Source organism: Crocodylus porosus, unplaced genomic scaffold, assembly GCF_001723895.1.
Source record: "Crocodylus porosus isolate Cpor-Errol unplaced genomic scaffold, CroPor_comp1, whole genome shotgun sequence".
Taxonomy (NCBI): Eukaryota; Metazoa; Chordata; order Crocodylia; family Crocodylidae; genus Crocodylus; species Crocodylus porosus.
In genome coordinates this window covers 12,713,967-12,736,827 of record NW_017728906.1, presented here as the reverse complement: position 1 = coordinate 12,736,827, position 22,861 = coordinate 12,713,967, and the positions used below count along the sequence as shown (strand labels likewise).

The 22,861-nt window shown below is 46.1% G+C and overlaps 1 protein-coding gene across 1 annotated transcript in view; it reads right to left on the bottom strand.

Moving 5' to 3' along the window:
• Positions 1-218: 218 nt before the first annotated feature.
• LOC109324961 (immunoglobulin superfamily member 2-like) overlaps positions 219-22,861 on the bottom strand; it is a 27,503-nt gene continuing 4,860 nt past the window's right edge. The window contains exons 4-10 of the mRNA XM_019557101.1: positions 16,820-17,206; positions 15,714-16,094; positions 14,205-14,594; positions 6,142-6,555; positions 4,634-5,029; positions 3,728-4,138; positions 219-1,930 (exon numbers count right to left, since the gene is read on the bottom strand). Of these exons, the coding sequence (XP_019412646.1) occupies positions 1,644-1,930; positions 3,728-4,138; positions 4,634-5,029; positions 6,142-6,555; positions 14,205-14,594; positions 15,714-16,094; positions 16,820-17,206 (2,666 nt within the window). The 3' untranslated portion in view covers positions 219-1,643. The remainder of the gene's footprint in view (positions 1,931-3,727; positions 4,139-4,633; positions 5,030-6,141; positions 6,556-14,204; positions 14,595-15,713; positions 16,095-16,819; positions 17,207-22,861) is intronic.

The following is a 22,861-nucleotide window of genomic DNA, read 5'->3' as shown; positions in this document are numbered from 1 at the left end:
AAGTCCCCCTCCCCTCCTTCTCACATGTTCCCTTCAGCTGAGTGAAATGTCCTCTTTAAAAATAGGAATGCTTCGGAGCTCTGGGAGGAGTGATAAATCACAGCTTCTTTTATGTTCACTCATGGAGGAAAAAAATTAAATCTGTTAAAATAAAGCCAAACACATTTGGTTTCAGCTCAGCAAAACCAGGAGATTCAAAACCACCACGACACTATTTCTCCAGGCTCTTCTACCAAAGGCTCCTGCAGCACTTCAGAAGCTTTAATTAAGCCTCCCAACCCACGTCTAAAGGAAGTGCCATAAGGGAAAGCCTGCAGCTAATCAAGCTGAAGTGGGGAAGTAGCAAGAAGAGACGGAAAAATCCTGAATATTGGGTGCAATTTCTCATGTTTTAGTAGATGTGTAGAAATGGCTTGAGCACACATTTGAATGCCAAGCAAAGGAGCCTGCCCTGGCCTGCATATGCAATTCGCAGGCGGTAGTATCACACTAGCCTGCTATGAAAACAGCAGTAAATATTCAAACAACACCCAGCCAACAGGGAGCACCACTGACCCCTCACATACCTCCTACACTGACACTAAGCCTAGAAACCCACCTAACCAACAGAACAGGTGCAGCAGTATAGAGCCATGCCTGTTAACACACTCCCCTGCCACTGTGTATTATTCCTTGGGACTACAGTGTACTAGCAACAACAGTAGAGGTTACAGCATGTCATGACAATGCGTTTGGGAGCTGAATGTGCTTGTCCACCAGCAAATGGACTAATATCCCCCTCCCTTTATGCACAGTATGAATAGCTGCCAAATGGCACTGACTTTTCATAGACTGCCTGCATCAGGACGAGAACCAGCAATCTCAAGGAAAGGGGGGTCTCAGCTCCAGTTGCCCTAGCCCTTTGAATCAGCAAATCCTTATTCAGCTTTAGCACTGGTTGGCCTGTGTGGTTTGAAGAATGCAGTTCTAAGGGGACTACTATAACAACGAAGCCCTGTTGATTCCACTCCAGTAAGAATTGACAGGAGCTGCAGTGCAGGGAATTGCAGGCTTGCTGCCAGTAGAGCAGGCATCACCCCTCATATTAGGGGCGTATCCCAAGATCAGAGTTCTGTGGGCCCATTGTGTCCATTCAGTGAACAGAGAAGTTAGGTGTGCTCAATATATAGGTTAAAGCCACTGGGATCTTGCACTTCTGTCTTGTGCTGCATAACCAGGGGCATGCCTGACTGGCTGTGAACACTGCTTTCCAAAGACACAGCACAGCCCATTATGAGCTCCACAGCAGCAGAAATACTGCCAGTAGGGCTCTGGGATAGCTCAATTTCTGCATTTGTTAATACTACGTGCTCAGCCCTTTAGAAGCACAGGCAGCTCCAGCCCCACATGGCTTACAAGTAGCACCAGCCTTTGGACAGTACAAACCGAAGAGAAATACTGAACAGATAGCAACATAAAGATATATGGGTAGCTATGCAGATAGAGAAACAAAAAGCACTATAAATCAGGTCCCTGTTCCCTGAGCCAGCCAGTCCAGTCCATGTCACTCTCTGGCTTTTCCATTGGAAGGTGATGCAATGGAAACGTGCATATTGAAGGGGTCATAGCATGTAGTGATGCACAACATAGACAACCCTGAGCTCTCACTCTATCTCACCCTCCTTCAGCTTACTCAACTCTTCCTCCCTCTGATTGTTACTGCATTTGTTATTGTGACTAGAATACACCGGCATGGCACCTTCAGGCATTTCCATTTCCACCCACAGGCTTCTTTCTTCCTTTGATGGGATAGGTGCTTTGTTAGTCTGCCTGAATTTGACATACAGGTAGAGTAGAGCAGCAGTCAGGATAAGGAACAGAATCAGAGGCAAACTTAGGATGAAACGCAGCAGTGATGGTGACGAACAGATCCTGGAAGAAACTGTGGACTCTGCAACCAAGAAAACCACACACAAAAAAAACAGTTGAATACAAGAGCAGATTTGACTCTTATCCCCTCTATTCCATATTTACAGTGCCAGTGATGTTTGCAAAGTGGATTCCTATGGCTTATGATTCACTCATGAGAGTTAAGTTACATATTACACACGGACCGTACTAAATCTGTGGCATGTTAAGTGGTGTTAAAATTAGAACATTCAGTGAGCAGTCACATGTTAAGGGTTAATACCATTTCTTGCCTGCACATCTCTGACTTCCCATTACAGGGCTGGTGAACAGGAGTGTGGCTAGGAGCCAGGACAAGTGAGCTCTGTCCCTGCTCAGCGTGGAGGGCTGGGCTGGGCTTGGGAGCAGTGCATCCTGGGATGCTGGAGGACTGAGAATTGCTCATTTTGTCTCCGTGGAGCAGACTGAATTGACTCTAACACAAGCTAGGTGGTACAGCCCAGAATTATCTCTCACCTGAAGTAGTATAACTCTGAAGTGCTCAGAGGGCACCTAGCAAGAATTAAGAAAAACTTTATAATGTGCAGACACTCATGTTTTAAGTGCCCTTGGAGTACTTTGTGTGTGTAAGGTGCAACTTCACCCTCACATGCAGTCATAAATTTTGAGGCCACAAAAGGCAAATTTGACCTGACCTATGTAACAGCCCATAAAATTTTGCCCTGTCACTTCCTTAGCCTCAGTTACTATCCATGATCCTAATGGTATCTTCAGTGGTTTCTGGTTTCTCACAGCTAACTGAAGAAGCAGATCCTGCTTTGATAGCACAGCAGTATAACATAACAAGAGACAGAGGAAAGGAGAAGTCACAAGTGCCTCCCTCAGTGCTGCATGTGCCTGGCTGGAGTCTTTGGTTCCATGGAGTTAAATTTCAATATTGCAGAAGCCATCTGCAGTCCTGAATTTTAGGTGCACCCAAAACACACTTCAGTTCTCTCTGGGGGACACATTGTTCTCAGAGGCCTCGCTGGAACACAAAGAAAAGGAAACCTGACCAAGAACATCTGTTCCTGGTCTCAGGAAGTCCAGATGAACACCAGAAAGCTTATTCAAACCTAGGGGATCCCCCCAGACCTTCAGAATTTTCCTAGAAGCTGAGCTTGAGGTATACACTGGATCATGCTTCAGAGCCAGGTCAGGATTGAGGCCTTGACCCTGCAACCACCCAGTCAAACACTTCGGCACCAGAGTAATCTCTTTGAAGTCAATGTGGTTTGTGGCATGCTCAAGCACTTTACTGGAATGGGGTCAGAGCACCCAGCACTTCAAATGACCAGGCCCTGAAGGCCCCTTCATTCAAGGTTCAAGGCCAACCTTCAGTGAGAAGGTAGGGGACAGTTTGTGATGCTGAGTTAGGATTCCTCCTACTCAAGTCAAGAATGTTAAGATCCAAGGGCATCTATATACGTGCTAGGCGTCTGCTCTGATCATGCTAATTAGCATGCTCCAGTGGTCTCTGTCTCACAGGTATTCAGCATCCCTATGCTTCAAAATGGCAGCTGGGGTGTTCAATGAGCTTTAGTTAAAACAAGCTTTAGTTAAAGCACCCCTGCCACCATTTTGAAGCATGGGACACTGACACATGTGACACTGTGGATGCTTTAATTAGAGCGGCTCTCAGAACTGCTCTAATTAAAGCCCTCCCCCTCACCCCCCATCCATCCCAGAACACATGTAAAGACACCCCAAAGTTCTGGTTTGGGCCCCATTTTACAGGGCTGGAAGCAGAACAGGCTGAAGGAAGAAAGTTGTGAAAGTGCTTAGAGTTGGTCATGGTTACCTGATGGTAGAATCAATACAGTGTTGTTTCCTGAGTGCCTTTCACTCCTTTTATGCCAGACTTGCCTAGGACCAAGCATCCACAACTCTACATGACAATAATAATCACCGCTGTCAGACACCTCAGGCTTCAGCAGCATCAGCCTATATTGCAGCTCCCCAGGCCTCTCAAACCTCAGCCGGGTCCTGACACTGCTGTTGATGGCATGCCCATACTGAAACACAGAGTTGTGGCTTATACTGAATAGTTCTTCCCTTCCTGCTCCAGTCACTCTCCACCACCTGACAGAGAAGGCAATGCTGCTATTGCTGTTCAGCTTGGAAGTGAAATTGCAGTCTAGGCGGATGTCTTTCTCCCAGCCCTCTTGTAGCACAACTGCTGAGTCTCTCGCATGCACCTGCAGGTTAGCATCTGTCACCAAAGAGAGAGAGAAGAAATGGTGGCTGTATGTAACTGGCTCTTTGCACTGAAGAACAAAACCAATATGTATTGTATTTTCTGTTAAAGGGCCCTTCCTCCAGCTATTCTGCCCCCTGAAGTTCCCTATGAGCTGACCACCATGGCCCCAAAATGCTCAGAGACCCAGATCCCCCCACACAGCTTGCCAGAGCATGCCAGCCCTTCCATGAAGTGCCCTCTCCAGCTTTCCCAAAGAGTGCACCTTCATATTAACATACTTTAGTCCCTGCTGGTGCATCCTTAGAGCACCTAGCCACGCTCTGCAAGTGGTCCCTTGTCTTGGCCTTGAGGCACCCCCAATACGACAGTCCTGGGTCTCCAGCTGTAGCCTGTCAGTGCACCTCCACCCTGACTACACAAGACCCCCTAAGAGATGTGGCAGGTATGTGCTTGAGATGAGTAGTATCATAGGCAGGAGACCTGGATGTGGTGCAATACAAGCATTACCTGGAAGAAGTGCTGTCAGACTTGTGTACCCCGATAGCTCCGAGGCCTGCTGAACCCAAGCTCCATTGCTGTTCTTGTACACCCATTCTTCTACCTGACAGTAGTACACGCCACTGTCACCCAGCTCCACATTCCTCATCACAAGACTGAAGTCACCAGAGGATGAGCGGAGAAACTGCAGCCTTCCTGCCATATTCTTCTGGACAATGTCCACCATGCCTTTGTGATGCACCTTCACAAGGGGCTTTCTCCCAGAGTGCTTGGACTTGTAAAACCAGACAACAGACAAGAGAGATGCTTGTTGGTCTGAGCTCTGCACAATGCAGTTCATGGTCACATCCTCATTTTCTATAGATGAGATGGTGTGGTTTGCTTTTTCAACATGCAGTTTATTTTCTGTTGCAGGAAGCAAAGAGAAAAGGTCGTCAAGGGGAGATTGCATTCCAACATTACAGAAGGAACAGAAAGGCTTGTTCTGGAGTGCTGAAAGGCTGATATGAGTTTCCATGCAGTTTGTGGGAGATTTGGGTGGCCTGCTAAAGGGCCTCTTCTGGTAAGTGGAATTAAATTATTTTCCAGGGTTACAGGAATTCATGTGACCTGCTAGTGCACAATGTGCCCTATTAGGGCTCATGCTCTGCTCTCTTCTCCAGCCCCCATTTGCTGACTTTGGAAGGGAACCACTACACCACAAATGCTGGGAATAGAGAACATGTCAGCCTTCACCAAAGGCCTCTTCTCCTTCCCCCACCCTAAGCTGCACTAAGCATCAGGTCTTTGCAGTTGTGAATCCAACCCTTGCTTCCTGTGATTGTACATGCACTGATAATAGAAAACAAATGCTTACAGAAAAAAAGCCTAAGAACTTAGCATCTTAAAGGTTCACCATTCCCAAGGAGTTGTCATGCATCAAAGAGAAGAAATTAGGGTGATATGGAAGCAGAACCAAAAAATTGGTAGAATAGGTAGACTGAAGGGTGGGAGGAGATGCAACATGATTACAATAAGACTAAAGGAAGTAACATGCAGGGGAAGTATGGGAGGGCATAGGCTTGTATACATATTATGCGAAGGTAAAGAGGCAATTTTGCTTTATTAGAGAATGTGATGATTGGGCCAAGAAGCTATTGCTTCAGTTGTGATGTCCAGACTGTTTTACAATTTAGAAAACTTTGTGATGATAATAAGTGGCTGTTCACAAGGGACGGGAAAGAATTTCTCCTCTACTGGTTTCACTGCCTACGTAGCCAAGAGCACTGACTGTATAATGGAGGTCATGAAAAGACAGAGGCCATGCTTTCAAGGCATTAGGTGTCAGCTGATGTTGGGGACAAGATGCTGGGTTTGGCTGATCTGATCAACCCTACTAAGTAATATTTTTCCTTTTAGAGGTTCACAGCCATCCCATCTCCTGCCTTGGATGAGATCCCTTGCAAACTTGCATATAACTCCCAGCTCCCTACAAGGAAGACAACTGCTTTAAGCCCTTTCTGGGCCAGTCCATTTACCTGAAAGCTTGAATTCCAGTGTGGTCTTCTCTGATTCCTTCTCTCCGAATTTGTACCAGCCACTACCAGCCAGCCAGAGCCACTCCTCCACAACACAGTAATACCTGCCACGGTCACCGTGATTCACAGACAGAATATGTAGCCTGAATAGGTCATTAGAGACCCTCTCACTGTAGAATCTGGATTTCTGCAGTGGAGAACTGAACTCTGTCCCATAGTCAATAATGTTGCTGAGGTTTGTCCTCATGATCCGGAGTGGAGCTGCATCTGCTGGAGGAGGTTGTAGGAAGTACCAGGCAACTGTTAACTGAGAATCCCTCTGCGTCTGTGATAGGACTCTGCATTCAATTTCTGCAGCTGTGCTTCCAGAGATCTCTAGGGATTTTTTCTGTGTGTCTAGTTTTAGCTTGCTTTCTAAATCAAGAAGCAAAGAATACTTAATATAACAGCTATCAGTATCAGGGCACCAGTAGGAAAGGGGTACATTTACTGAAACCATGTCTTAAGAAATCAACACTGAGGTGATAAGTCTCAGTCTAAGGGACTCCAGGCCCAAACTATAATCTGTCTTCTTAAGTGCACCGCTTACAACATTCCTGTCATTTAAGCAAACCTATGAACACACCTTTTCTACCAATCCCCCAGAAGCACCTGTACAACAAACCAACCTGGCCCTACCACCACTATGTTGAAGTATGCACATCTAAGTACCAGGAACCAGTCCTAAATTGGAAATTCTCAGTGCAGACTCACCCACTAGATCATTTCTAAAGAAATGCACCAGTGAGAACCAGGGAGAAGTCAGAGACGGAAAAGGTCACCCAACCGAGCTTCCTCCCCATGCAGGATTGCTCCAGTTTGAGGTATTTCTAGTATTTTGCCCAGTTTAGGTTTAAACTGATCTCAAATGATGGGGCAGCCACACTTTCTCTTTCAGACCTCCTACAAACATTTTCTGCTGATATTCAGCCCTGTATCTGTTTAGCATGCCCAATGCAGCATGCTAAATAATGGATCACCTTCCCTGGTACTTACCTATTTTACATAATGGTAGGTGGTGCTGGCTTTTCCAGTGGCACTGCTGGGCCTGAGACTAATGCCAAGAATAGACAGTGGAGATATGTGGCCAAGAAACAGATTCCAGTGGGGCTCTCCTTTTAGTTAGAAACTTTGGATTGGAAGGACACCCTTATGCCTTTGATTCCAGTCCCCTGCATTCATAGGCAGCCATTTACTCCCATATTTCCCCAAACTGCTACTTCTAAACAAAATTGCTACTTCAAACCCTCACACACAACCACAAGGCCAGGAACATTAAGAACCCCCTTGGTTGGAGCAGGGAGAAGATGCCAGAAGCAAGGGTTTGACTTCAGGGTTATAGCAGGCAGTAACACTGAGCAGGGGAGAGCTGGGAAAGCAGTTTGGGAGGGTGAAAGGAGAGCTGAGGTGCACTGGCCATGTTCCCAGCTCACTCCCTGTCCTTCAGGCAGAGAAGACATTTTTGTCTCCTGCATTTTTCACCACCCGACTTACACCGGCATTAAAAACAGAAGCACAGCTTCAGAAATGGTGAATAATGATGGCCTTGTGTTGCATGCAAAACTAAAGAGCCTACGTGGGTTTCAGTAACATTTCCTACTTCACCCGTCTGCCTTGGTTATTAACTAGAAGTCTTGCAATGTGTTTCCAAATGTCCCTGGCCATTATACCTGGTAATTGTTCAATTAAGCACTGAATGACTAATGCCAACACAAGAAAAATCCTACTCCTTCCTTCGGTTCTGCATTCATCTCCCCTGGAATGATACTGTCACTTATCTGGCTAATGTGGTCTCTTTACAGGGCTTAGTTTTGATTTCACATCCCCTGTTCCTGATTCAATTTCTTGTGGGAAAGCAATACAAAACATACAAACACGCATTGTCTCCTACCCACACCTCCCAGCCCCAATGCACAAACCCTGCTTTCCAAAAAACTGCTTATATTGGATGGTGAGATTCACTGTCTAAGCAGGGAGACCGGTTCTCGGGAGCCTTTTCTCTTTCCTTTCAAGCTCTAGTTCATCACCTTGCACAGCAGAGGCTAAGGATGCAGAGAAACTAGCCAAACACAGACACTGAACACAAGGGTGAGTCGTGCTGAGGGCTCCTGTGTCTTGTTGGGGATGGCTCGGAGGAGGCAGCAAGAGGGAATGAATCGCCCAGATAGATGGTTCTTATATCCTGCCCTAGAATCCCTTACTCTTGCATTTAGGTAAGGCAGCTCTACTTTGCTGGCTACTGTAACTGAGAGGGCTGTGCCATGCTGCTAAGCATACAGAGAACTGGGAACAGAAATTAGCTCTGGGGTCTTCAGTACCAATCACACTGGTCTAGAGAAGACCAGGAAGATGAGAAGAGACTGCCTATCTACTGTAAATGAAGTACTTGACATTATGGACAAAGTGAGGTACTCAAATTGGTACCTCACAGTACCTATTCCCTCCCCATTCATCCTGAAGAAACACTCTCTTCTCCCTGCCTTCCCTACCTCCTTGTCTCCTGTTCTCTCTCTCTCTCTTTGCCCCCCCTTTCCACATCTTAAATCTCACTAGAGATGTTTGCACATTGCTCCCAAATTGAAAATACAATCAAAACGCCTTGATGCTAGGATCCGCTTCATAAAACATTTCGGGGAGGGTGGGCTAGATTGGGTATGTTCTACAGCCCTGATCACTCAGCAAGAGAACAACAGTAGGATTTGCAGCCGAATGCAACAAAAGGCATAATAAGGCTGTGGATAGGCATGCAAGGGCAGATAGTGCTTGGAGTTTACACCTTTTTTTTTAGTTTTTCACTTCTTAAAAAGGATAGCCCATCAGGTCTGGCTCCAGACACAGCCAGCAATCTTAAGAGTAAACAGATTAACTCACCATAACTGGAAACAGATTCAGCCCCTGAACATAGCCCCTAAGTGAAACTGAAGTGTTGCCTGGCTTTAGGCCCCTTGGATAAATGGTTTACCAGATCAAGGAGTCTGATTCTATGATTTGGAGGTTGACACAGACCCTACCTCTGCCTGACCAAAAGGGAAGGAAACTGCAGAATTAAAGGTGTAAGAAAAACAACCATAAAAAAAAAACCAGATGACCCATGAGACGCAGATGACCCTTGAGAAGCAGATGACCTTTCCCTAAGCTTAAAGATAGCCTTTTGCTGACAGTAAGCAAACTATGTACCTTTTGCTGACAGTAAGTGAAAAATGTCAACCGCAAAACCGGTCTCAAGCAGCCTAAACTTGTTCTGAGTATCCTGCAACTTTGTAACAGCAAGCGGAAGAACCTGAATGCACATGCAACAATGTAACGGTTAATGTATAAATACCAAGCTGTAAACTCAGTTTGCGGGAGCTCTCTGTCTTTGTGACACTAAGTGACCCCTCTGCAGAGCAATAAACTCACATGCTGACACTCCCTCGTTCTGTGCTGAATTGATCGCAGCTAGGAATGAGCCCAGAGATGGGATGTGGCCAGTGCTCTTCAGTGTATGAGCACTCCCTTTGGTGTATGGGTGCTACGCAGTAGCTGACCTTTTCCCTCAACAAAATCATGAATTGTTCTACCCCTTCCCCACTCCCTCCACCACACACAGACATTTTAATTGGGATAGGATGCAACTGATCTCTAGCCTCAGAACAGAAGAGAAAACCTGCCTTGGGTAGTTAGGAACTAAATTGCAACAGCTCCAGGAATCAGCAAGGCCAGTGCCAACAGCATGGAAGCCCCCAGCTGTGCCAGGTGGCTCTGCAGGGGATACTGTCCTTCTCTCAAAATAGTCACCTTAGATGTGGAGGAGCAGTAATGCACTGCTGTAGGTGCACTTTCTGGACCACAGGCTGGCCCAAAAAACTCCCCCAAAAGACCTTGACTGCTTTCAGTCAGTAAAGAGATGAGGGACATTAATCCCAGGCTTCATTATCCAAGTTAGATTATCTGTTGTGCTCCCCTCATTATGCTTCCCTCCTCTAATTTCAAAGGGAATTACTATTTTTCATTTCTGTTCCCAAATGGTGGCATTTGTAACCCACTGGTCAGTGTGTTGTGTCCCTTGGGCATCACAGAAGATCTAGACAGACTAGAAGTTTCCATTTTAATTCAATTTAATCAATAGAGGCTCATGTGCTAGCTTTAGACATCCTCAAATTCCCCAGGATTGGCCAAGAGAATAGCTATCCCACAAGGGTGGGCTCATCCAAGACTCACATTGCTGGTTGGCTCTAGACACTCAGGACAATCACCTTGATGGCAACCATCATGCATTACAACTGTGCACTAATGAAGAGCTGTTGTGTTGCATCCCAGGGCAAATGGCATTGCCAGAGAGTGGGAACTGTTTGTAGTGTACAGTTTGCAAAGCACTTGAAGATTTTTGGAGGCAGACAACTATAGGAACATCAGTCAGGTTTTCAGACAGAGCCAAGAAAATGTCTCTTTCACTCTGATGGGTTGAGTCAGGCTAGCTTGCAAGATGGCCCTTATGGAGCACAAGAAAAGTCCAAGAAAACTGTGACTTTCCCACAATGGTTGTGCTGGGTTGCAAGCTCTAGCCAACAGATGCATCCCACTTCAGAGTGGTTAGTGTGGTAGCTTCCCTCAACTCACAGGAGCAAAAACATTCCTGTGTTTAGGCTTAGGCTCAAAGGGAGCTGCTGTTAAATTCTGATGAGAGAAATTGCTGGTGCAGCCCCTGTAAATATCACCTCAATAGGATGCAGAGTGCTTTGCTACCAGTGCTTGCCACTCATGGCTGCACTGCTGAAAATCAATTACCATAAAAAGCAGACAGGCTGCTTCCCTTTCTCTTTAGTGCATAAAGATATGAAAGGGAAAACAGAACCAATTTCAATGTAATTAATTAAGCAAAATCTCCCATTGCCTGTCTTGCTTTGAACCCTGCCTGCTGACAATGTGCTTTTTGCTTTCTGACAAGCCTGGAAACAGCTGGAGCATGCAAAAGAACCCAAGTGTTTCAAATTACATGAAAACACACATGTGCGCATGCATGTGTAGGCATGCCCACATGCAAAGATGTAGCAAATACCACTATTATTACCTTAGGACCACAGGCTCCTTCTATACTATCTCTGCACAGAAACAACCCACTGTGCACAGCTTTGGCAAATGGCATGAATGAGTTTCTCCTTTCTCCTCCCCAGGACAATATGGCGTGGTGCATTGTAGGTATTACTCAGCCTGGCAAAGTAAGTTGCTGAACAGTCAGATGTCTGAACTAGGAATTATCTATTCTATGCACTTGTTGTCTTCCCGTAACAGGGTCCCACTCCAGGGGTGGCAGTGAAGTCCCTGGAGCCCCCTCAATCCTTATTAACTTCACTTCCTTTGGGCAATCTCCCCTTCCCCTCATCTGCCATGACATGATGTACTTCTTTTTTAGAAACAGGGAGCCTGCTCTCACACTCATGAACACAGGCATCTGTGCTCATTACCTTAAGGGGTAATGAAGTGGGCTCTATCCTCCCCAATACCCATGCCCATGCCTCACAGATGTCACACACACTAAACACAAAACCACCCCTACAGGCTATGGGCTCCTGGCTCTGTTCATCCTTACACCAGCCCCTCTCTGCGCTATGGGCACTCTGGCTCCCTTGTTCTCTGGCCATGGCCCTCCTGCCCTTTGGTCCTTCCCCTTAGACCCTGGTCGCTTTCCCAGGTGAGTTGAGATCCATGGGCTCTCCAGCCCCACCAGTCTCCAGCTGTTGCCATTCTTGGCCTTTGGTCCCTCCTGAGCCCTGGCCTGGCTCTTAGGCCAGTGAGGCCTATGGGCACCCTGGCCCTGCCTGCTCCATGGGCCCTCTAACCCTCTGCTTTCTTTCCAAGCCTCTGGCCCCTGCTGTCTCTGTGAGCCCTCTGGCCATTCTCTCCCTGAGTCAGTTGGGACCTCTGTACCTCTCTTTAGTCCCCTCCACAAACCACCAGCTGCCCGCCAGCCCCCAGGCTGCATGCTGGCTGTCCCACTGGGCCTACAGCTGAGCTCCCAGCCCTAAGGCTGCATAACAGATGTGTGGTGTGAGCCAGGGTCACTCTCTCAGTGGCCTGAACAGAAACTCCTTTCCTGTCAGCTGCCTGGATGAGACTGCCTGCCTACCTCAGGCCCTGGGCCTACATATACCTCAAGCCCCACCCCTTTCTGGTCATGTGTCTTCCCTGATGGCAGCCAATGCTGTTTCAAGAGCTGTCTTTCCTCTGAAAGTGACTGGCAGGCTAACTGCCCTGTCACATTTCCCCTTCCTGCCAAGGCATGGCTGTAGTTCACTCTGCAGTTCCTAGAGGTTTATTATAGAGTAATCTACTTCTCTTATGCTTATATTCCTTTCCATAGGTGCATGAATGACATGTGCCCCCGGCGGCTGGGGGGGCACAGCATCAGCAGGAGCATGGCAGCGGTAAGCAGGGAGCTCCTGCAGATGCCACTGGCGCTGTTGGAGGTGGAGGTGGGGGTGGGGGATAGCGAGTGCCGACCAGGGCTCGGCAGCCACCCACAGATGGCACTGGCAGTGGCGACGGTGGCCAATGGCAATCACAAACTGCCCACAGATGCCACTGGTGGTGTTGGCAGCAGGTGGTGAGTGGTGACCTCCTGCCTTTTTGTCCAGGGTGCACCACCACACTCAGGGGGTGCATGTGCACCTGCGTGCACCCCCTATGCGTTGCCCCTGCATAGGTGGGATTGGCAGCTGTCAAATCAATCCCTCCAGTCCCCTCGGCAGTTTTGTGGCTCCTCCAGCAGTATTGCAGTGACCAAGAATGACTGTGGTATCTCAAGGGGCATTAAGGTCGTCTTCTTGCTCCTGTGACTAGGGTACCCCAACAAAGGCAACATACCAGTTCACTGATGTTTTTTCTGCCATTTTACATCACACATTTCCACATTACATAGAAACACCTGGATGCTTATCTTGCTGGGATCATTTGACCCCAGCTGACTTCCTGCCCCTTGGGTGGGGGGGCTAGACCTGATGATCTTGTGAGGTCCCTTCCAGCACTAACAGCTATGAAATCTGTGAAATCTAATTCACTGCTCAGTGTCACAACTCGATCCCCTTTGTGTTACTGCTTCCCAGGTTCTCCCACCCATTGAATACCTGTATTTCAGGTGCAAAACATAGAGCCCCTTTGACAAAATCCAGGAAGAAGGGAAACACATGGCAATGGATCATTAGGGAGAAGGCCGGGGCAGGGGCATTGAACTTGAGGGAAAATACTAAGGCTGTTGCCTCAGCAAGCCTGTCACTTCAGAGCATGGAGAGAGTATGATTTCAGTTCACTGAATTGTAAAGGCAACAATTGAATGGAAAGATTTTATGTAAAAAAAAAGCTAACATTTTCTTTCTTAGCAGAACCACTACTAGAAAATTCCTTCAGCAAGTGTAACAGAGGCCTAGACTTGGGGTCACTTGCCTGGCTAGGTGTTCCTCTATGTTCTGCAGAGGTCAAGTCACTAACTGGTGTAAACTGCTGGAGCCTTACTGACTTCAGTAGAGTTACACTGGGCACGTCTACACATTCATTAGTGTGCTTTTGCTACTGCACATTAAGTTTAGCACATAGATGCACATAAGGTGCATTAGGCTGCCCTAATGCACAACAACAAAAGATAATGTCTTTCTAGTGATGCTTAATGTGCAGTAGACTAATTCCACTTCACATTAGTGTAGTCGCACTGTTTTTGCCATGATACTTTAATGTGCAGTAGAATAAGATGCTGCACATTAAAGTGCATGTGTAGACATGCCCATTGACTTACAACAGCTGAAGGATTCACTTTATTGAAAGCAGAACATTGTCAAAGTCCTGCCCACTTCTCAAAACCACCACTGGCCTCAAGTGTCCTGCTCTGGTAACAGTCTGAGCAGACAGGGTCAACAACTGAATGAGCCTGGAGTGAACCCTCCAGCTTTGCCTGGTTCAAGTCCCCTGACACATGTGAGTGACTTTCCAACGGCCATTCCCTGTATTATCCCGTTTCAAACTGCTACTGAGAAAAAACGTTTGCTGCAGCTCACCTGGTGGATTAACCTTTATTGCCACGGCATTAGACATCACTGCAGCAGTTGGAAGTCCTGCCGGGAATGAGCTTTTCCTCCAGACTTCTGCGTCACACCTGTACCTCCCCTCATCCTGCTCTGTGGCACTGTGGATTACAAGCTGGAAAGAAGATGTAGATTTTGAGAGTTTGGTCTTCTTCTGGAAGTGCAGTGTGGTAGTTCCCCATTTGATGGTACCATCAGGCATGAGTTTGACTAGTTGCTGATAGCTGCCCTTCTCTGTGGTGGGAAGAAATTGCCAAGTGACAGATACAGGTGCTTTGTCAGCAACAGAGACGGTGCAGAAGAGTTCAAAATCTTGGGTGAATTTGATGTTTGCTGTTCGGGCTGTCAGCACAGCAGTCAAATCTGTCGATGAGGAAGGCCATCATTGGTACCAGGTTTAAGGTTAAAATACAATCATTCTCCCAGCTTAACTCCTTCCTATACCTCTGGGTGCTGGGGGGCTTGGTTTTATTTGACAAGCGATGTCACTGCTCATGCCACTGAGGAACCAGTAACTTTATCCCAATTCATGTTTCAGGGAGAAGTGTTGCCCATAATTCCCTGCCATTGCTTGTCCCAGTCCTGCCCATGTGCCTCCAGGCTGACAATATGTACCTTAGGCTGTTCTGAAACATACAAACCTTGCCCAGGCAATGCAGGCTTGATCAAAAGCAAACTCCATTCTGTCATTCCTGAACTCCTCAGTTCTGCTAATGTACCTCCCCTTTGACCTGCGCCATGCTATTCCAGTCCTGACCCTATACAAAAAACTCTGAAACATGCCTAAACCCTGGCCTGCTGCTTTCCCAACCACTGCCCTGCACACACAGAGCTTTGATGATGCCCCTTAATTCTGTTCTGCACACTCCAAAAATCAAGGTCCCTCACTCAGGACACTAGTAGCACACCCCAGTACAAGCTGTTGTGCAATTTGAGTTCCACAAACAATGGTCCTTATTTTGTGCTTCAAGATGTTGTGGGACCATGGTGGAAGCTAAGAAATAACTAGCAGTTCCATGGTACCTGGGATTAGACAGGGGCGGGCAATTATTTTGGGTGGAGGGCCACTTACTGAGTTTTGGCAAGCCATCGAGGGCTGCATGACAGGCAGGCAGGGGCAGATAAATATTAATTTTCTAAATTTTTTAGGGGCCCCATGGGCTGGATAGAATGGCCTGGGGGGCCGCATCTGGCCCATGGGGCCACGTTTTGCCCACCCCTGGATTAGGAGGACTCAAACAATCACTAATTATTCCTCCCGTGAAGAAAGCAGGATGCATTTCCTTTCTGGTACAGGTAAGGAAACTGAAGTATACAGCTCTTAAGTGATCTGTCTACAGTTGCACTGTGACTCAATGGCAGAGCCTGGAACACTCCCCAGAAATACTGCTTCACTGCATTGCATTTTCAAAAATAAACCACACTGCTTCAGGTAGGAAAGCATCCAACTGTAATAAAAGAAAAAATGTTATACCTACTTACTCAGAGGATTAACCACTACAGAGGTTTCTTGGGCCTGTTTCCAGCTCCTGTCAGTATGCCACTCTGTCACTTCACATTTATAAGATCCTCTGTCACTGATGGCTGAAATCTTGTAGATGGCCAAGATGAATGTGGTAGGACCTTTCCTTTCTAGTCTGAGGTTCCCCTGAGCACTGTGCTCCTGGAAGGAAGGGCCCAGGCTCAGTTTGCCATCCCGGTCCATGCCGGCTACAAGTTCTGCCTGATCTCCACTCTTTCTCAGATGCCACCAGTTCACGGACAAAGGGTATTTCGCTCCGCTCACTTCACAGTGCAAGATCAGAGTGTCTCCTTCCCATATTTGCTTCGCATTGCTGAACACAGACACTTGCAGGTTGCTTTCTGTGAATGACAATTACTTCAGGTGAAAGGCCTTTTCCAAATGAGCCTAAAACATCCTTATGTTAAACAAAAAGACAAGCCAAACTGACACAGAAACAGTAGGATATTGTTGGGAGATTTTGAACCACCTATTTATTACTTTGCAGAGCCCTTCTTCCAGTGTTCTTCCCAGTGCCACCATATCAGGCAATGCTTCAGTGGCTACAATATGCTCAACTGGCAGACTTGTCCCTCCACTCTGCCTGCTAGGTTGAGAAAGCTACGTTCCTGGTTCCAGACCCTTGACAAGGAAACTTGAATTCTCCTCCCTTCTTCCCCCCTAGCATGGACACAGCTTCTATCAGCTTTTCCCAATGAACACAGGTTTTATTTAGAGTTTATGAAGAGTTTTATATTTTTTAGAGTTAATATATCTAGAGGGAACCTGAAGCAAAGCAAATTGTCCATGATCTGGCTTGCATCTACAGGATGTCACAACAAACACTACCCTTTGAGGCAAGGGCAGCCACCATTGAAAGTCATGTGCAAACTGTGAGAGTCATGTGCAAACTAGAACACATTAGTAGCATTATTGTACAAAGCACTTACAGCACACCCATAGCCTTTGGGGAAAAGCAGCATTGTGGGCTGGCCACTGGCAAGGCAGCTCGCTATATAGCAACAGACCTCAAGCCATGAATCACTTCATATTTCCCTGAGAAGAAAAGGCATTTTGTTTAACTGACCTATTGGCTTCACACTGACATCAGTGCCTGGTGATAGCTTAGAGCGGGTGGTGAGGAAACCTGTAGGCGTCTTCTCCATCTCTGAAACTTTGCAGCTGTACGTGCCTTTATCCTTCAGCCCTACCTGATAGATATTGAAGACATACATTTCACTGCTTTTCTTGACCAGCTGGAGCTGTCCCAATCTAGCTCTCTCTTCATACTCGTTCTTCAAGACAAGTACCCCATTTGGGTCAATACTGGCTATCTCTACTCCTTTAAAGAGCCAAATTACTTGGAACCATCTGTTCTTGCTGTTCTGTGCATTCACAAGGCAATTTAACTGCAAAGGCATCCCTTCAGCAAGGGAACTTTCACTCGCAGCAGCACTGACATGGAAGTCCCTCTCTGTGGAAAGACAAAAGCAGGACATGTATTTTAAAACCCTTGTTGATTTTCCCCTTCCTACTCCTAGCTTTGTTAGAATTAGGAGAGATAAGGAACAATGTTTTGACACAAAAACTGTTTTTCACTGGAAAATACTTATTCGTTATAAACAAAATGTTTTGTTGCAACACACAAGTCCAATGAAGCTTTCATGGAGAAAGGCACCTCCACTCCAGGATTGAATTTTTGATTCAAACCACAGACAGACCTCCATCCACCTCATAACAGGTGATAAATCAATGAGTAGAGCATTCACCTAGCATACAGGATACTCAGTTCTGCCTCGTTCAGACCAATGCTCTGAATCTTTGTTTCATGCAGCCTATAGGTGACTGCACTTATCAATCCATTCGCTGTGGTTGCATTGGTCTTTTTCAATCTGGTCTTTTGAGCTGTTCCAGTTTGTTAATTCACTAGATCAGAGAGAAGGGCAGACTGAGTCTAGCCTACTCCAAGGTCCTCACCCCTGATCGGACAGACTGAGGTTCAAGTTACTGGTGTTAAACACAGCAGGGACTCAAACCAGGGTCTCCTGCATCACAGGCAAGTGCCCTGAACACTGGGCTACTGGCTATGCTGGGATGGATTAAGGTATTTCTCTCCAAACTTTATAAGGGCTTGATATAACCCCTATGAAGAAAAGGAAACTTTCTTAAATGGCAAAAAACTTCAACAGAACCTTAGTCAAATGGGTTGCTTTGATAGGATTCTCCTTTCAGACAGACTGTTCCAAATATTTTTAGGGCGAATATACCCTGGCTTGTCATTTCCACTCTTGCTGAGGAACCCTTTAGGAATTCTCAAAATTTGAAAACAGCCCAAAAGTGACTTGGAACAAGATTTAAGTGAAAACTACTCATTGGTTATGAATTGGAGAATGTGACCTGTACCAAAATCTCATGCACCAAATGAACGTGAAATCATGAAATGTCTGTACAGAAATAAAGTTTAGAACATGACCATACCTCTGGGTATGCAACCAGGTCAGGCAGTCGACACGGCCATTGTTTTATCTTCTTCCATCAACATTACACAGATGATACCCATCTCCCCAGACAATACTGTATGTGCTATTGCCTGAAGATGGAAATATAACTGCTTCTCGAACCGTGCTTATTTACTGCAGATAAATTATCCAATGAATTTAAACCGTCGGTTTCTAAACAATTCCATAAACTGAAGACTCAGTTTCTGCAGGCAGTTCTGGCATTCCCAGATATTTACTGAATGGCTTATAGGAACAATGAGGGAATTTGACCATACATCAAATGGTTTACGGTTCAAATACTGGTGTAAAATGAGCAGACTGACTGTGAGGAGCCTAATATCTGAATCGAAATGGAATGAAAATGCCCAAGAGACTGAGAAAACTGTTTAATTAATCATTTCTATTCCTAAATCACAATGTGTGATGGGTAACAGAATGCTTCCTGATCAGATGGTGTAACTTGTAAAACAAGATGATAATGGAAAGCAAATATTGTTTTTGCAGGTGGTGTGTGCGTGTGTGCATAATGGCCACTCTCAAAACAATAGTAAACATCAAAAGCCATTCCTGTGTCTAGTAAATAATAAGATCTAGGAAATTTAATCAAACCAACCACCTATTTGGCATTCAAATGACTGCCCAAAAAGAGCATTTCTGCAGTATTTTAACAGAGCTTGTTAGTACCTTGCTCACACATGGTGCACAGCTTGGTGACCTATTTTGTATAATCATTTAGACATCCGTTTCTTTTACCACAAACATGCTAAATCCTGATCTTTCTCCTCCACCCTGGCCATTAATCTAGACCAAGACTTGATCATCTTCTACTGCAGCCACCATCTTTTTTATCTGGCCTTCTTACCTCCCAAGTCAAACCCCCTCCTTGAATGTTCTTCTATAAGAACAACTTGCCTTCTACACCATTCATAGATGCTAGGGTTGGAGGGGACCTCAACAGATCATCGAGTCTGACCCCCTGCCCTGGGCAGGGAAGAGTGCTGGGGTCAGATGACCCCAGGCTGATGCCTATCCAGCCTTCCCTTCAAGCCCTCAAGGTAGGGGAGAGCACCACCTCCCTTGGAAGCCCATTCCAGATTCTGGCCACCCTTACCGTGAAGAAGTTCTTCCTGATGTCCAACCTAAATCTGCTCTCTGTCAGTTTGTGACCACTGTTCCTGTTATCCCCAGAGGTGCCCTGGTAAACAGCATCTCCAATACCTTGCTGCAACCCCCTTCTGAATTTGTAGGCAGCCACAAGATCACCTCTCAGCCTTCTCTTGTGGAAGCTGAAGAGATCCAGGTCCCTCAGTCTCTCCTCATAGGGCTTGTCCTGTAAGCCCCTGACCATACGAGTGACCCTCCACTGGACCCTCTCGAATCTATCAACATCCTTCTTGAAGTATGGTACCCAAAACCAGATGCAGTACTCCAACTGCAGTGTGACCAGTGCCACATAGAAGGGGAGGATCACCTCCTTGGTTGTATTTGTCATGCATCTACTGATGCATGATAAAGTGCAGTTAGCTTTGCTGATGATTTCATCACATGTTCATCTTGGAGTCCACTATGACTCCAAGATCCCTTTCCGCCTCTGTGCTGCTGAGAGGGTCACTTCCCAGCCAAGGGGTGTGCTGTATATTTTTGCACCCTAGGTGCAGCACTCTGCACTTGTCCTTGTTGAACTGAATCCTACTGTGTTCTGCCCACTTTTCCAACCTGTCCAGGTCTGCCTGCAATCATTCCCTACCCACCGGAGCGTGCATCTATCAGTTGTTTTCTTATTTCAACACCATTTGCTGAATTCCCCAGCACAGGTGTTCTCAAACTGTGGGTTGTGACCCCATGGGGGGTCATGAGCCACTTAAAAGGTGGCTGCAAACTTCCCAGGGGGTACATGTGGTGGTGTGGGGAAGTGGTCAGTGGAGACAGTGGCTGCTGCATGCGAGCTCCCCATCCCCTGCCACCACCATCTAGCACTTGGGGTCGCGGTATCACAAAGTTTGAGAACCCCTGCCCCAGCACATTAAATCTCTTCAAAGCCCTGGCACCAGTTTCAGTAGCATGCATTTTTCTCATTCCTATATCTACCCTGATATATTTGAAATATCTACCGTGAAATATTTGCTTTCCATTACCATCTTGTTTTAAAAGTTTCACCATCCGATCAGGAAGCATTCTGTTACCCATCATACATTGTGATTTAGGAAGGCTCTGCCTTTGCTCTCTATTGCCTTCATGCCTGCAACAGTCTCCTTGGCCCAGTGCCTCAGCATCTATTAAATGGGAGAATTGTCACAGACTTCCCTGGGTGCAGGATGTGGTTCATAATAACCGTTCTACTGTCCCTAAAGCATGCTTCTTTCACAAGACCTTTTTTGCAGTACTAATCTACTAAAGGAAAAAAATTAACTTCATGAAAACCACTCAGAGTTTGCAGCTTCATCTGTTCATCCAGCCAATTACGCCTCTGAACTGCCTTGTCTGTCTCATTTAGATTGTAGCTCCCGTGGGACAAGGACCAGGTCTCCCTCAGTGCCAATCTGAATGACAGTGCTCAATAAGCAACAGTTTAATTCTCAAAATCCACTGAGAGACAGACAAAACTGTTCCGACAGCTTGAAAATCTTCTCTGGGAAATGTGTTCATTTTTATCAGGGAGGCTAATGTAAGCCAGGCATTTCATGCTGATCCCCAGTACCTTCCCAAAGCATAACATGAGACCCCCTGACTTATACTTTCAGGGAAGAGGCCACACAAAAAACACTTATGACATGTTAATAAATCATCAATGGAAGCTTAATTAAATTGATGATCAATTGTTTTGGAGCACAACACAATATCTGCCATGTTGTCTACTGATGTGTATATAATGCTCCAGAATGCCGGCTATTTGGGGGTTAATGGAACTGTGATATAAAGTGCGGCTGACTAGTGTAGTTTTCCCTCCTTTGAGGTCACAAATGATACAACTTGTAAGTCTCAGGACATTATTTTCTATGTACTGTGCTTTCAGTTCCTAAATAGTCTGCCTGCTGCTCTCTCCCACTGTGATTTCACTGTAGTTCTGTCACATTGCGCTGGTACTCTCAGTCCAAAATAAAAGCTAGTGCAACTGGCTTGGGTCAGTAATCTCCCCAGATCTACTGCTATTTGCTACAGCTTTGAAGTAGAGATTCAGAAGTCACTTTGGCCATGGGCTGCAGCAGTGTAATGTCTGTATGGATCAGGCACAGAACCGGATGTCATACAACCTCACCAGTGACTATAGAAACACACACTCTGCGGCCAGGAGAACATAATAAAGGGCCTTTGTAGCTATCCTCCCCTGCCTCCTGCCATTGGATGAAGAATCAGATCAGTAGAAGCTCACCCCACCCTCACTTGCCAATTCTTGCTAATTAACCAAGGTCTCATGGCATTTGGTGGGTTTTTTTAAAAATCCCCAGCTCCTGGAGTTAGGTGAATACATGAAAATCTCAGCTTTCACTTAAAACAACTAAAAGGACTCAGATATCAGAAAGCAAAGAACCACGCTAACTTAACTCATTATGTTTAAATCCAGCTTAACCTTTTTAAGCCCAGCTTTTAATTTTGGAGACTTTGGGTTGCTAATACTTTGGCATTCCCCCACTCGAGGAATGTCTGATGACTAAACCCAGAGGACACTCAGACAAAAGCTGTCAGGGTTGAAATCTTGAGAAATCTCATGGCTGTTCACTCGGCTGCAGGAAGGGACATTATTTTGTGCAGTGACTTAATGACCTTGTGGGTGAGGGAAAAGGCCTTAGAGAAACAGACCCTGGGCATAAGACAAATACACACTGGAGTAACTGGTATAAAAAAAAAAGGAGTGGGCACACAATTTTCAGTCCTACACTGGCTTCTAGTAACTTATTAGAATCCAGTATAGAATTACTCCAGGAAAAATCAGGGATCTACACCAGGTAAGTGGTGTCTGTAGATCCTCCTGGGGTAACATTAATTCAAGACAGACAGACTATTACCTATTCCCTCCACAACCTAGTTGTAAGGCCCTGTAGTAATGCTTATGGCGTGCAGCACAGGAGAAATGATCGTCTCTCCTGAATACTAGCATAATTTATAATAGTGTAAAGACCAGATGTGACATGAAACAGTTGTAAATACATTGGTTACACCCTGGAGAATTACACAATTATGCACGCGTGGAATTTTGCACATAAAAGTTAAGACCATGCATAATTGTGTAACTTTGCAGAATTCAACTTGGGTGGACTCTTTGCATCCACCTCTGCAGGGCTCCTGGCACTTCAGCTAGGAGCCCCATGTAGAGTCACTAAGCATGGTGGTGCATGCAGGTGACTGGGGAGGGGAGCTCCTGCCTGTAGGATGGGATGGTGGGTGTGGGGTTTGTGGGTGGGTGTGGGCCTCCCCGCCACATGCCCCTGCCTTTCCATTGAGGTAAAAAAAAACTCTCTCTCGGTTCGTTTTCTTTGGAGGCTCATTGAATAACAAATTCTTAGGCACACATTGTTTGTGAGACAAAAGGTATATATTTGCAAATAGGGTCAGAGGGAGAAGACAAAAGATCAAAACCCTCTGCCCCTGAGTACCATCATTAGCAGGCTTTTATCCCCTCTCTTCTGGCA